The 16867-nt window shown below is 39.0% G+C and overlaps 1 protein-coding gene across 1 annotated transcript in view; it reads right to left on the bottom strand.

The window, feature by feature from the left end:
* The window catches only part of GABRA5 (gamma-aminobutyric acid type A receptor subunit alpha5), a 94494-nt gene that overhangs the window by 61306 nt on the left and 16321 nt on the right, over window positions 1-16867 (bottom strand). Inside the window, exons 5-6 of the mRNA XM_068537478.1 lie at window positions 16707-16774; window positions 16381-16601 (exon numbers count right to left, since the gene is read on the bottom strand). Of these exons, the coding sequence (XP_068393579.1) occupies window positions 16381-16601; window positions 16707-16774 (289 nt within the window). The remainder of the gene's footprint in view (window positions 1-16380; window positions 16602-16706; window positions 16775-16867) is intronic.

Raw genomic sequence — 16867 nt, 5'->3', positions numbered from 1 at the left:
CATTTTCAGTTTCACAGATAAAGTGCCAGTGAGGAAGTAACACAGACCATCCCTCTTCCCCCTGTTGGAGGGAGGGGAATTGGTACAGTTTTTCTAGAGAGCAACGTGGAAATACATATTGAAAGGCTTATCTTTTGGCCAATTCCTGGAATTTATCCAATGGGTAGAATTATATGCTTGCATGGCAATGTTTATCACCAAGGAGAAAAATGGAAATGACATGAATTTTTTTAGAGACTATATAATGACAGGATACTGACCTGATGGAATTTGATGGATCACAATACTTGAGAACAATGTTTAATGACAGGAAAAAGGTATTCAATATACTTCAAATTATAAAGCTATTTATAAAACAATTTTCAGAGAATGAGACCACTCAAAAACTACAGGAGAGTATGTGTGGACACACACAGATATACACATGTGTATGCAGGTGTGCCCACACACACAGACACACGTACATGACACACACCAAACCATTAACATTGATTTTCTTTGGTCTGGGTGCCATAACTGCATTCCATATTTGGTGATTTTCCATGTTTTACAAATATTTAAATAATACACTGATTCTTGTCATTAACATAAATGTTATCTTAAACATTTCAAGATTTGGCCAATATATCTGTTGGTGTCATGAAAGACTTTCTAAAATTATTATTATTATTTATTTATTATTTATGTTTGGCTGCCTTGGGTCTGTTGCTGTGTGTGGGCTTTCTCTAGTTGCGGCAAGTGGGGACTACTCTTCATTGCAGTTCATGGGCTTCTCATTACCGTGACTTGTGCTGTGGAGAACAGGCTCTAGGCGAGCAGGCTTCAGTAGTTGTGGTATGTAGGCTCAGTAGTTGTGGCTCATGGGCTCTGGAACACAGGCTCAGTAGTTGTGGTGCGCGGGTTTAGTTGCTCCACAGCATGTGGGATCTTCCCAGACCAGGGCTCGAACCTGTGTCCCCCGCATTGGCAGGTGGATTCTTAACCACTGTGCCACCATGAAAGACATTTTTAACCAGACACTGGTGTTATATGTAGGGGTGTAGACACTCTCATACACATACCAGTGTTTAGTTAAAAACTTCTACTTACATATGTATAACTTTCTTCAAATATATTACCCACAAATCAAACATGTAACATGTATATAATTTCCTTCAAGTAAGTTACTTATACTATAACTTCATGGTGCTGTCAGCCAATCGCTATGCAAACATGTGACTGTGCTGCCTCCCAGTGGCCATTTCAGGAATAGCTGTATATACAATCACGTTTTCAAACTGACATTCTCAGACCCTGCAGCTACACTGCATTGAAAGAAAGTTAATAAACAAACAAGGACCTTCAAGATGGTGGAGGAGTAAGACTTGGAGATCACATTCCTCCCCACAAATACATCAAAAATACATCTACATTTGGAACAACTCCTGCAGAACACATACTGAATGCTGGCAGAAGACCTCAGACTTCCCAAAAGGCAAGAAAATCCCCATGTACCTGGCCGTGTGGCTGACAGGGTCTTGGTGCTCTGGCCTGGTGTCAGGCCTGAGCCTCTTAGGTGGGAGAGCCGAGTTCAGGACATTGGACCACCAGAGACCTCCCAGTCACACATAATATCAATCAGCAGGAGATCGCCCAGAGATCTCCATCTCAAGGCTAAGACCCAGCTCCACCCAACGGTCAGCAAGCTCCAGTGCTGGATGCCCCATGCCAAACAACTAGCAAGACAGGAACACAACCCCATCCATTAGCAGAGAGGCTGCCTAAAATCAAACTAAGTTCACAGACACCCCAAAACACACCACCAGATGCGGCCCTTCCCACCAGAAAGACAAGATCCAGCCCCATCCACCAGAGCACAGGCATCAGTGCCCTCCACCAGGAAGCCTACACAAGCCACTGAACCAACCTCACCCACTGGGGGCAGACACCAAAAGCAACAGGAACTACAAACCTACAGCCTGTGAAAAGGAGACCCCAAACACAGTAAGTTAAACAAAGTGGGAAGACAGAGAAATATCCAGCAGATGAAGGAGCAGGGTCAAAACCCACCAGACCAAACAAATGAAGAGGAAATAGGCAGTCTACCTGAAAAAGAATTCAGAGTAATGATAGTAAAGATGATCCAAAATCTTGGAAATAGAATGGAGAAAATGCAAGAAACGTTTAACAAGGGCCTACAACTAAAAAGCAAACAAACAATGATGAACAACACAACAAATGAAATTAAGAATTCTCTAGAAGGAATCAATAGCAGAATAATGGAGGCAGAAGAACGGATAAGTGAGCTGGAAGATAAAATAGTGGAAATAACTACTGTAGAGCAGAATAAAGAAAAAAGAATCAAAAGAATTGAGGACAGTCTCAGAGACCTCTGGGACATTAAACGCACAAGCATTCAAATTATAAGGGGTCTCAGAAGAAGAAGAGAAAAAGAAAGGGTCTAAGAAAATATTTGAAGAGATTAGAGTTGAAAACTTCCCTAATATGGGAAAGGAAAGAGTCAATCAAGTCCAGGAAGCACAGAGAGTCCCATACAGGATAAATACAAAGAGAAACATGCCAAGACACATATTAATCAAACCATCAAAAATTAAATACAAACAAAAAATATTTAAAGCAGTAAGGGAAGATCAGGAAACTTCCATAAGCCTCTTAGATAGCCTCATCCACCACAGGGCAGACAGCAGAAGCAAGAAGAACTACAATCCTGCAGCCTGTGGAATAAAAAGCACATTCACAGAAAGATAGACATGATGAAAAGGCAGAGGGCTATGTACAAGATGAAGGAACAAGATAAAACCCCAGAAAAACAACTAAATGAAACAGAGATAAGAAATCTTCCAGAAAAAGAATTCAGAATAATGATAGTGAAGATAATCCAGGACCTCGGAAAAAGCATGGAGGCAAAGATCGAGGAGATGCAAGAAATGTTTAACAAAGATCTAGAAGAATTAAAGGACAAACAGAGATGAACAATACAATAACTGAAATGAAAATTACACTAGAAGGAATCAATAGCAGAATAACTGAGGCAGAAGAACGGATAAAAGTGACCTGGAAGACAGAATGGTGGAATTCACTGCTGCAGAACAGAATAAAGAAAAAAGAATGAAAAGAAATGAAGACAGCCTAAGAGACCTCTGGGACAACATTAAACGCAACAACATTCGCGTTATAGGGGTCCCAGAAGGAGAACAGAGAGAGAAAGGACCCGAGAAAATATTTGAAGAGATTAGAGTAGAAAACTTCCCTAACATGGGAAAGGAAATAGCCACCCAAGTCCAGGAAGTGCAGAGAGTCCCATACAGGATAAACCCAAGGAGAAACATGCCGAGACATACAGTAATAAAATTGGCAAAAATTAAAGACAAAGAAAAAGTATTGAAAGCAGAAAGGAAAAACGACAAATAACATACAAGGGAACTCCCATAAGGTTAACAGCTGATTCCTCAGCAGAAACTCTACAAGCCAGAAGGGAGTGCCAGGATATACTTACAGTGATGAAAGGGAAGAACCTACAACCAAGATTACTCTACCCAGCAAGGATCTCATTCAGATTCGACGGAGAAATTAAAACCAGTACAGACAAGCAAAAGAAAAGAGAATTCAGCACCACCAAACCAGCTTTACAACAAATGCTAAAAGAACTTCTCTACGCAGGAAACACAAGAGAAGGAAAAGACCTACAATAACAAACCCAAAACAATTAAGAAAATGGTAATAGGAACATACATATCAATAATTGCCTTGAATGTAAATGGATTAAATGTTCCAACCAAAAGATATAGACTGGCTGAATGGATACAAAAACAAGACCCATATATATGCTGTCTACAAGAGACCCACTTCAGACCTAGGGACACATACAGACTGAAAGTGAGGGGAAGGAAAAAGATATTCCATGCATAACAGAAATCAAAAGAAAGCTGGAGTAGCAATTCTCATATCAGAAAAAATAGACTTTAAAATAAAGACTATTATAAGAGACAAAGAAGGACACTACATAATGATCAAGGGATCAATCCAAGAAGAAGATATAACAATTGTAAATATTTATGCACCCAACATAGGAGCACCTCAATACATAAGGCAACTGCTAATAGCTCTAAAAGAGGAAATGAACAGTAACACAATAATAGTGGGGGACTTTAACACCTCACTTACACCAATGGACAGATCATCCAAACACAAAATTAATAAGGAAACACAAGCTTTAAATGACACAATAGACCAGATAGATATAATTGATATTTATGGGACATTCCATCCAAAAACAGTAGATTATACTTTCTTCTCAAGTGCACACGGAACATTCTCCAGGATAGGTCATATCTCGGGTAACAAATCAAGCCTCAGTAAATTTAAGAAAATTGAAATCATGTCAAGCATCTTTTCTGACCACAATGCGATGAGATTAGAAATCAATTACAGGAGAAAAAACATAAAAAACACAAACACATGGAGGCTAAACAACACGTTACTAAATAAACAAGCGATCACTGAAGAAATCAAAGAGGAAATCAAAAAATACCTAGAGACAAATGACAATGACACAAAACCTATGGGATGCAGCAAAAGCAGTTCTAAGAGGGAAGTTTATAGCTATACAAACCTACCTCAATAAACAAGAAAAATCTCAAATAAACAATCTAACTTTACACCTAAAAGAAATAGAGAAAGAAGAACAAACAAAACCCAAAGTTATCAGAAGGAAAGAAATCATAAAGATCAGAGCAGAAATAAATGAAATAGAAACAAAGAAAACAATAGCAAAGATCAATAAAACTAAAAAGCTGGTTCTTTGAGAACATAAACAAAATTGATAAACCATTAGCCAGACTCATCAAGAAAAAGAGGGAGAGGACTCAAATCTATAAAATTAGGAATGAAAAAGGAGAAGTTACAAGAGACACCACAGAAATACAAAGCATCCTAAGAGACTACTACAAGCAACTCTATGCCAATGAAATGGGCAACCTGGAAGAAATGAACAAATTCTTAGAAAGGTATAACCTTCTAAGACTGAACCAGGAAGAAACAGAAAATATGAACAGACCAATCACAAGTAATGAAATTGAAACTGTGATTAAAATCTTCCAACAAACAAAAGTCCAGGACCATATGGCTTCACATGTGAATTCTATCAAACATTTAGAGAAGAGCTAACACCCACCCTTCTCAAACTCTTCCAAAAAATTGCAGAGGAAGGAAAACTCCCAAACTCATTCCATGAGGCCACCATCACACTGATACCAAAACCAGGCAAAGATACGACAAAAAAGAAAATTACAGACCAATATCACTGATGAATATAGACGCAATAATCCTCAACAAAATACTAACAAACAGAATCCAACAACACACTAAAAGGATCATACACCATGATCAAATGCAATTTACCCCAGAGATGCAAGATTTCTTCAATATATGCAAATCAATCAATATGACACATCACATTAACAAATTGAAGAATAAAAACCATATGATCATCTCAATAAATGCAGAACAAGCTTTTGACAAAATTCAACACCCATTTATGATAAAAAAAACTCTCCAGAAAGTGCGAATAGAGGGAACCTACTTCAACATATTAAAGGCCATATACGACAAACCCACAGCAAACATCATTCTCAATGGTGAAAAACTGAAAGCACTTCCTCTAAGATCAGGAACAAGACAAGGATGTCCACTCACCACTATTATTCAACATAGTTTTGGAAGTCCTAGCCACAGCAATCAGAGAAGAACAAGAAATAAAAGGAATCCAAATCGGAAAAGAAGAAGTAAAACTGTCACTGTTTGCAGATGACATGATACTATACATAGATAATCCTAAACATGCCACCAGAAAACTACTAGAGCTAATCAATGAATTTGGTAAAGTTGCAGGAGACAAAATTAATGCACAGAAATCTGTTGCATTCCTATACACTAATGATGAAAAATCTAAAAGAGAAATTAAGGAAACACTCCCATTTACCATTGCCATCAAAAGAATAAAATACCTAAGAATAAACCTACCTAGGGAGACAAAAGACCTGTATGCAGAAAACTATAAGACACTGATGAAAGAAATTAAAGATAATACCAACAGATGGAGAGATATACCATCTTCTTGGATTGGAAGAATCAACATTGTGAAAATGAGTATACTACCCAAAGCAATCTACAGATTCAATGCAATCCCTATCAAATTACCAATGGCATTTTTTACAGAACTAGAAAAAAATTTTCACAATTTGTATGGAGACCCAAAAGACCCCAAATAGCCAAAGCAGTCTTGAGGGAAAAAAAACGGAGCTGGAGGAATCAGACTCCCTGACTTCAGACTATACTACAAAGCTACAGTAATGAAGACAATATGGTACTGGCACAGAAACAGAAATATAGATCAATGGAACAGGATAGAAAGCCCAGAGATAAACCCACGCACCTATGGTCGACTAATCTATGACAAAAGAGACAAAGATATACAATGGAGAAAAGACAGTCTCTTCAATAAGTGGTGCTGAGAAAAGTGGACAGCTACATGTAAAAGAATGAAATTAGAACACTCCCTAACACCATACACAAAAGTAAACTCAAAATGGATTAGAGACCTAAATGTAAGACCGGGCACTATAAAACTCTTAGAGGAAAACTAGGAAGAACACTATTTGACATAAATCACAGCAAGATATTTTTTGATCCATCTCCTAGAGTAATGGAAATAAAAACAAAAATAAACAAATGGGACCTAATGAAACTTCAAAGCTTTTGCACAGCAAAGGAAACCATAAACAAGACAAAAAGACAACCCTCAGAATGGGAGAAAATATTTGCAAACCAATCACTGGACAAAGGATTAATCTCCAAAATCTATAAACAGCTCATGCAGCTCAATATTAAAAAAACAAACAACCTAATCCAAAAATGGGCAGAAGACCTAAATAGACATTTCTCCAAAGGAGACATACAGATGGCCAAGAAGCACATGAAAAGCTGCTCAACATCACTAATTATTAGAGAAATGCAAATCAAAACTCCAATGAGGTATCACCTCACACCAGTCAGAATGGGCATCATCAGAAAATCTACAAACAACAAATGCTGGAGAGGGGTTGTAGAAAAGGGAACCCTCTTGCACTGTTGGTGGGAATGTAAATTGATACAGCTACTATGGAGAATACTATGGAGGTTCTGTAAAGAACTAAAATTAGAACTACCATATGACCCAGCAATCCCACTACTGGGCATATACCCAGAGAAAACCATAATTCAAAAAGACACATGCACCGTAATGTTCATTGAAGCACTGTTTACAATAGCCAGGTCATGGAAGCAGCCTAAATGCCCATTGACAGGTGAATGGATAAAGAAGATGTGGTACATATATACAATGGAATATTACTCAGCCATAAAAAGGAACAAAATTGGGTCATTTGTAGAGACGTGGATGCATCTAGAGACTGTCATACAGAATGAAGTAAGTCAGAAAGAAAAAAACAAATATCGTATATTAACACATATATGTAGAACCTAGAAAATGGTACAGATGAACCGGTTTGCAGAGCAGAAATTGAGACACAGAAGTAGAGAAAAAATGTATGGACACCAAGGGTGGAAAGCGGCTTGGGAGTGGTGGTGGTGGTGGTGGTGTGACGAATTGGGAGATTGGGATTGACATGTATACACTAATGTGTATAAAATGGATGACTAATCAGAACCTGCTGTATAAAAATATAAATTAATTTAAATTAAAAAAAAAGTAGCAAGGGAAAAGCAACAAATAACATCCAAGGGAATCCCCATAAGGTTAACAGCTGATCTTTCATCAGAAGCTCTGCAAGCCAGAAGGGAGTGGCAGGACATATTTAAAGTGATGAAGGGGAAAAACCTACAGCCAAGATTACTCTACCCAGCAAGGATCTCATTCAGATTTGACAGAGAAATTAAAACCTTTACAGACAAGCAAAAGTTAAGAGAATTCAGCACCACCAAACCAGCATTACAACAAATGCTAAAGGAATTTCTCTAGGCAGGAAACACAAGAGAAGAAAAGGGCTTACAAAAACAAACCCAAAACAATTAAGAAAATGGCAATAGGAATATACATATCGATAATTACCTTAAATGTGAATGGATTAAATGCTCCAACCAAAAAACAGGCTCACTGAATGGATACCAAAACAACACCTGTATATATGCTTTCTACAAGAGATGCACTTCAGACCTAGGGACACATACAGACTGAAAGTGAGGGGATGGAAAAATATATTCCATGCAAATGGAAATCAAAAGAAAGCTGGAGTAGAAATTCTCATATCAGACAAAATAGACTTTAAAATAAAGACTATTACAAGAGACAAAGAAGGACACTACATAATGATCAAAGGATCAATCCAAGAAGAAGATATAACAATTGTAAATATTTATGTACACAACATAGGAGCACCTCAATACATAAGACAAATGCTAACAGACATAAAAGGGGAAATCAACAGTAATACAATCATAGTAGGGGACTTTAAAACCCCACCTTCACCAATGGACAGATCATCCAAAATGAAAATAAATAAGGAAACACAAGCTTTAAATGATACATTAAACAAGATGGACTTAATTGATATTTATAGGACATTCCATCCAAAAACAACAGAATACACTTTCTTCTCAAGTGCTCATGGAACATTCTCCAGGATAGATCATATCTTGGGTCACAAATCAAGCCATAGGAAATTTAAGAAACTTGAAATAGTATCACGTATCTTTTCTGACCAGAACGCTATGAGACTAGATATAAATTACAGAAAAAAACGGTAAAAAATACAAACAGATGGAGGCTAAAAAATATGCTACCAAATAACCAAGAGATCACTGAAGGAATCAAAGAGGAAATCAAAAAATACCTAGAAACAAATGAAAATGAAAACACGACGACCCAAAACCTATGGAATGCAGCAAAAGCAGTTCTAAGAGGGAAGTTTATAGCAAAATATAGTCCTACCTCAAGAAACAAGAAAAATGTCAAGTAAACAACCTAACCTTACACCTAAAGCAATTAGAGAAGGCAGAACAGAAAAACCCCAAAGTTAGCAGGAGGAAAGAAATCATAAAAATCAGAGCAGAAATAAATGAAAAAGAAATGAAGGAAACAATAGCAAAGATCAATAAAACTAAAAGCTGGTTCTTTGAGAAGATAAACAAAATTGATAAGCCATTAGTCAGACTCATCAAGAAAAAAAGGGAGAAGACTTAAATCAACAGAATTAGAAATGAAAAAGGAGAAATAACAACTGACACTGCAGAAATACAAAGGATCACGAGAGATTACTACAAGCAACTATATGCCAATAAAACGGATGACCTGGAAGAAATGGACAAATTCTTAGAAAAGTACAACCTTCCGAGACTGAACCAGGAAGAAATAGAAAATATAAACAGACCAATCACAAGCACTGAAATTAAAACTATGATTAAAAATCTTCCAACAAACAAAAGCCCAGGACCAGATGGCTTCACAGGCAAATTCTATCAAACATTTAGAGAAGAGCTAACACCTATCCTTTTCAAACTCTTCCAAAATATAGAAGAGGAAGGAACACTCCCAAACTCATTCTATGAGGCTACCATCATCCTGATACCAAAACCAGACAAAGATGTCACAAAGAAAGAAAACTACAGGCTTATATCACTGATGAACATAGACGCAAAAATCCTCAACAAAATAGTAGCAAACAGAATCCAACAGCACATTAAAAGGAGCATACACCATGATCATCTGGGGTTTATCCCAGGAATGCAAGGATTCTTCAATATACGCAAATCAATCAATGTGATATACCATATTAAAAAACTGAAGAATAAAAACCATATGATCATCTCAATAGATGCAGAAAAAGCTTTCAACAAAATTCAACACCCATTTATGATAAAAACCCTCTGGAAAGTAGGCATAGACGGAACTTACCTCAACATAATAAAGGCCATATACAAGAAACCCACAGGCAACATTGTTCTCAATGGTGAAAAACTGAAACCATTTCCTCTAAGATCAGGAAACAAGACAAGGTTGCTCATTCTCATTGCTGTTATTCAACATAGTTTTGGAAATTTTAGCCACAGCAATCAGAGAAGAAAAAAAAATAAAAGGAATACAAATTGGAAAAGAGAAGTAAAACTGTCACTGTTTGCAGATGACATGATATTATACTTAGAGAATCGTAACCATGCTACCAGAAAACTAATAGAGCTAATCAGTGAATTTGGTAAAGTAGCAGGATACAAAATTATTGCACAGAGATCTCTTGCATTCCTATATACTAATGATGAAAAATCTGAAAGAGAAATTAAGGAAACACTCCCATTTACCATTCAACAAAAAGAATAAAATACCTAGGAATAAACCTACCTATGGAGGCAAAAGACCTTTATGCAGAAAACTATAAGACACTGATGAAAGACATTAAAGATGACACAAATAGATGATGAGATATATCATGTTCTTGGATTGGAAGAATCAGTATTGTAAAAATGACCATACCACCCAAAGCAATATACAGATTAAATGCAATCCCTATCAAACTACCCATGGCATTTTTCACAGAACTAGAACAAAAAAATTCACCATTTGTATGGAGACACAAAAGACCCCAAATAGCCAAAGCAATCTTGAGAAAGAAAAATGGAGCTGGAGGAATCAGGCTCCCTGACTTCACATTATACTGTAAAGCTACAGCAATCAAGACAGTATGGTACTGGCACAAAAATAGAAATATAGATCAATGGAACAGGATAGAAAGCCCAGAGATAAACCCACGTACATATGGTCACCTTATCTTTGATAAAGGAGGCAAGAAATACAATGTAGAAAAGACAGCCTCTTCAATGAGTGGTGCTGGGGAAAATGGACAGTTACATGTAAAAGAATGAAATTAGAACACTCCCTAACACTGTATACAAAAATAAACTCAAAATGGGTTAAAGACCTAAATGTAAGGCCAGACACTATAAAACACTTAGAGGGAAACATAGGCAGAACACTCCGTGACATAAATCACAGCAAGATCCTTTTTGACCCACCTCCTAGAGTAATGGAAATAAAAACAAAAATAAACAAATGGGACCTAATGAAACTTCAAAGCTTTTGCACAGCAAAGGAAAACATAAACAAGACCAAAAGAAAACCCACAGTATGGGAGAAAATATTTGCCAATGAAGCAACTGACAAAGGATTAATCTCCAAAATATACAATCAGCTCATGCAGCTCAATATCCAAAAAACAAACAACCTAATCCAAAAATGGGCAGAAGACCTAAACAGACATTTCTCCAAAGAAGATATACAGATTGCCAACAAACACTTGAAAGGATGCTCAACATCACTAATCATTAGAGAAATGCAGATCAAAACTACAATGAGGTATCACCTCACACCAGTCAGAACGGCCATCATCAAAAAAACTACAAACAATAAATGCTGGAGAGGGTGTGGAGAAAAGGGAACCCTCTTGCACTGTTGGTGGGAATGTAAATTGATACAGCCACTATGGAGAACAGTATGGAGGTTCCTTAAAGAACTAAAACTAGAACTACCATATGACCCAGCAATCCCACTACTGGGCATATACCCTGAGAAAACCGTAATTCAAAAGAGTCATGTGCCACAATGTTCATTGCAGCACTATTTACAATAGCCAGGCCATGGAAGCAGCCTAAGTGTCCATTGACAGATGAATGGATAAAGAAGATGTGGCACATATATACAATGGAATATTATTCAACCACATAAAGAAAGGAAATTGAGTTATTTGTAGTGAGGTGGATGGACCTAGAGTCTGTCATACAGAGTGAAGTAAGTCAGAAAGAGAAAAACAAATACCATATGCTTACACACATATATGGAATCTAAAAAAAAAAAAAAGGTTCTGATGAACCTAGGGGCAGGACAGAAATAAAGACACAGACGTATAGAATGGACTTGAGGACACAGGGAGTGGGAAGGGTGAGCTGGAATGAAGTGTGAGAGTAGCATTGACATATATACACTACGAAATATAAAATAGATGGCTAGTGGGAAGCAGCCGCAGAGCACAGGGAGATCAGCTCGGTGTTTTGTGACCACCTAGAGGGGTAGGATAGGGAGGGTGGGAGGGAGATGCAAGAGTGAGGGAATATGGGGATATATGTATACATGTAGCTGATTCACTTTGTTATACAGCATAAACTAACACAACATTGTAAAGCAATTATACTCCAACAAATATGTTAAAAAAAGAAGAAACAAACAATAACAAATAGTGGTTCTAAGAGATTAAAGTAAAACAACAAAGTACTCATGACCGCTCTATGACAAAGTCCAGACTCGAACTTAAGTGAGCCTAACTCCAAAATCCATGCTCTTTTCTCTTCCTATCACCCCAATTCAAAACAGTGTTTTTCACTAATAATGAAAATCTAAACGGGGTGTAAACAATCATAAAATATGCCTTTCTCAAAATAAAAATAGCATGGGGGAATTCATAGTGTGCCAGAGTGACAATGCAGAGTGACCCCACTCTGTCCAGTGTTCTTTTCCCAAGTGCAGGGCATTCTATTATCCATGATGGCACAGTCGCCGGCACTCTCAAATGTCTGCCCACAGGCGTGGACATGGTGATCCTGGGTGGAACAGCAGTCAGGTTTTCTGATACTGTGTTGTACTAGCAGAGCCTGCCTTCTAGTAATTCCTTTCTTGCCTGTTGTGGTTTCCTACACCAGAAACTAAGTAAGAGAGACTGGCTCTTCTGCCAGGGACCCAAAGGCCAGGGGAATAAGCCCTAAGGTGGTCCTCACAAGAGTCTGCACCTTCCAAGGGTGTGGAGGAAATGGAGATGAGAGCTGGTCACTATCTCCCAGCTCACTTGTTATAAAGAAAATGTGTCATGAGATTTGGCATGTGCCTTGAGAGATGTGGTCACCCAGGACTGCCTGGGCTTGCTGGGAGTGAAATCAGAACTTGCTGCTACTCAATGATGACCTAAAGTTCTACCCAGCAAAAAACACAAACAATTAGCAAGCCTGGCCAGAAAGACAGTCATTCAGTCCTTGGGTGGACTGAAGTCAGGCTCTGGGTTCTGTGCCTCTTCCTTCTCCAGCTCTGCCGAGGATGACCAGGGGAGACTGCTGTGCTGAGGGTCCCCTTGAGGATGCCTGGCCACCAGCCTGACATCCGAAGCACAACTCTGGGGATGGTTCTATAAAACATATCATTTTGTTTGCTACAAGAACATCCTGGAAGAAACTGCTTGGTACTTTATGTGTCCTCTGCTTGACAGTCCAACAGGAAATGTCTGTCGCTTTCTTTGGGCTTACCCTGAACAGCTAGTGACTTTTATCGTTAGATCCTGTAAACAGATTACACACGGGTGGTAGAAAGTTCTTCAGAACTGAAATTGTAGATCACTTCCAGGCAAGCACCTAATAAGGCTTTTTAGAAAAGACATTTTGGGAGCAAATGGCATCAATGGCTTATGTTCCCTTGGCTTTTTGGGAATCACCTATTTAAAGAATTCCATCCATCTGAATTGTGTGTGTTTTTGAATACTACCTTAAATGATTTCTGGAGCATGGTGGAGATTTTACATAAATGAATCCCTCCCATGTACCATAATCGCTATAGAGTTACTTTTTAGAAGTTGCTAACAGTACTTTTTCAGACATTTCTCAACATTTGTCTCAGGTTAAAAGTGCATCACGTGAACCCTAGTTTGTTCTTCATGTTCATGTTCCATCTTTTTAGGTAGGTCCAAAGTCTGAATAAAAATTTTTAAATATAATTTTAGTTGAAGAATGTATGGAATTTTTATATTTTTTCCAATGTTTGGTATCATAAGCCATATGACAATAGAAACCTTTGTGCATAAAGCTTAGTCCTTATTCCTAATTATTTCCTTAAGATGGACATTACGTAGAAATTACTGGGTCAAAGTATATCACTGCTTTTATAAAGCTTGGCAGGAGTGACCCAGGTGCTAAACAGAAAGGCTGTACCTCCTCTGGGCGCTCAGTGACAGGGTGGGGCCTGGATGGGGCTGTGTGTGTGATCCGTCCTATCACCAGTTAATTCCTATTGCCATTTTGTTGTCTTTGCTAAATCAGTAGATTAAAATGCTATCAAATTACAGCTATAGCTCCATCATATTAAAATTCCTAACACTTTCAAGTGGAACTATTTCCACTTTCCAAATGTTTTATAAGACTGAAAAAGAAAATTGGTCATCAACTTTGCAACTCATTAGCAGCAGGCTTCCTCTACATAAACAGGGACAAATTACTGCTGACAAGTTGCTCTGGGTCTCACCATCTTCCACATGACACTTTAACAAAGGTAAGACAAAGGCCATTATATGTCTAATAATGTTGCATCCCTCCAATTTTCAAATGTGGTGGATTAAACAAGGAAATTGCTCATACCCGAACTCAAATTCCTGCTGCCCCCCTCTCTAGTTGTGTGACCTTGGGCTGATTACCAAACATCTCTGAGCCTCAAGCTGTTTGTTGGTTAATGGAAATGGTGTCCCCTAGCTGGCTGGGCTGTCTGAGGACTGAAGGGCTGTCTGTGTTTGTGAAGTTGCCTGGTACACAGACACTCATTAAGAGGCCCCTCTGCTGCCTCTTCTCCTTCTAGACCAGGGGTTTATCTCACCATCCTGTCCAAGCAATTGTGCATGGGATGAAAGCATCCCATTGTCTTAGGCGATGGACCTAACTGATCTCTGCAGAATAGGAACCAGGTGTGAATCAAGGGCAATCATCCATGGGGACCGGGGGTATTTTTATTCTATGAATGGAACGGAGAACGGTAGGCCCACACAGTGCCCCCACTGTGGTGACCCCCAGCATCCTCCAGGATGTGGAACTCATTTCCATACCTGCTCTCTGCTCACAGGGCTGAACAAAGTGTTCTTGATTTCATTGCCCAGGCTTCCTTTTCCATAGATGATGACAAAGGACTAACTGTTGACCCTAAAGACATTTCTCAGCTTTTCACATACTCTCTGCATGGAGAAGGCACTGTCTCGGACACTGATGTGATGTTCACAACTCCTGTCTCCATCTATGTGTGAAACACCTTCCAGATCAATGTAGGGAAAAGGGAAGAGTGAGTACTGGAACAAAATGCCAAGGTGTGTGCACAGATCACTGATCAGAATCCTTATTGGGTTGTTATAAATCGAGACCTGTTGTCAAACAGGTTTGGGACACAATGTGCCAAAGCGTTCCTCAAAATTATGTTAGGGCATGAAGCCTCTGAAGATGACTGTATCAATATTATTTTCCACTATGATTATTCTGTTAAATATAAAGTTTATTGTGAAGAATTGTAACTAAGATAGAGAAATTCCAATAACAGCTACATAAATGCATGTGCTTTTTTTTTTTTTTAAACTTGGCTTTAGTGCCTTTTTTCTTTCTTTCTTTCTTTTTTGGTAATTTAAAAAATATTTTCTAAAGTCTACTTAGGCCCACCATGGAACCTGAAAAGCTATAAAGGAGTCTCTCTGACTGGTCAATTTATTGATTTACTCAGATGTAATGAATAATTCAGAATTTTTTTTTAAAAATGACTAATGATCATTTTAAATGAGAAATACTAAATTTTAACCTCAGCATTTGAAATGTTATCAAACCATACAAGAAACAGACTTTTAAAACGTCAAAAGCATTGCACAATTGCAACAAAAAAGTATTCTCCTTAGATTTTTAAAATAAAATTTCTTTTAAAATAAAATTTCCCTAACTTACATTATCTGGGTCACTCTTCCAAAGATGCCCTTGATCTGTACTTCCCCGGCGGTGCAGTGGTTAAGAATCCGCCTGCCAATGCAGGGAACAGGGGTTCGATTCCTGGTCCGGGAAGATCCCACATGCTGCAGGGCAACTAAGCTGGTGGGCCAGAACTACTGAGCCCGCTGTCTAGAGCCCGTGAGCTGCAACTGCTGAGCCTGCACGCTTCATCTACTGATCCTGCATGCTACAACTACTGAAGCCCAAGTGCCTAGAACCTGGACTCTGCAACAAGAGAGGCCACAACAATGAGAAGCCTGTGCACCACAACGAAGAGTAGCCCCACTCACGGCAACTAGAGAAAGCCCGCGTGCAGCAACAAAGACCCAGCGCAGCCAGAAAAAAAACCCACAAAGATGCCCTTGATCTTGAATCAAAAAACAAATATAGATAAATACTATGAACCCATAGCAGCCCGAAGAAATAAGCTACATGGACATCAGTATAGGTAGGTCAAAAGGTAAAAAATACCCATCACACACACGACAGAATCCTCAAACCAGCCCATCTCCTCTCGGCCCCGCCCACCCCCACCCCTGCCCCGCAGCCCAGGGCACGACTCAGTATGCTCACCGCATGGTGTAGAGCAGAGTGCCATCATCCTCCAGCCGCAGCAGCTTGTTGGGCGTGGTCATGTTGTGGGCGATGGACTTTTTCCCATTGTGGAAGAAGGTGTCTGGAGTCCAGATTTTGCTGGCAAGGAGGTTGTTGAGAGGGAGGCGCTGCATGGGCCCTTTAAACCGAAGCCTTTCGTCTTTCCAGCTTTGTCGGAAAAACACGTCTATGGTGTATTCCTAGTGCAAAGGGAGGCAACCAGGTGATAACTCAAGGAGAGGAGGCCCTGGGCCAGTGCCTTCAGGGTTTAGAGTGGTCTGGGTGGGGCCGCGCCTTGCACCTACCATTTCCGTGTCAGACACCGGGCCGAAACTGGTGACGTAGATGTCCGTTCTCACCTGAGTGATACGCTCTGAAACACAGACACAGGTTCCTCACCAGGGCCCCAGCTCACAATTCAGACATAACTCAGGGTCGAGTAAAACGGTGTCAAGGAGCCTATGTG

The sequence above is a fragment of the Eschrichtius robustus genome, chromosome 1 (genome assembly GCF_028021215.1).
Source record: "Eschrichtius robustus isolate mEscRob2 chromosome 1, mEscRob2.pri, whole genome shotgun sequence".
Lineage (NCBI taxonomy): Eukaryota > Metazoa > Chordata > Mammalia > Artiodactyla > Eschrichtiidae > Eschrichtius > Eschrichtius robustus.
The sequence above is the reverse complement of the archived record's forward strand: the minus strand, read 5'-3'. Positions and strand labels throughout refer to the sequence as shown.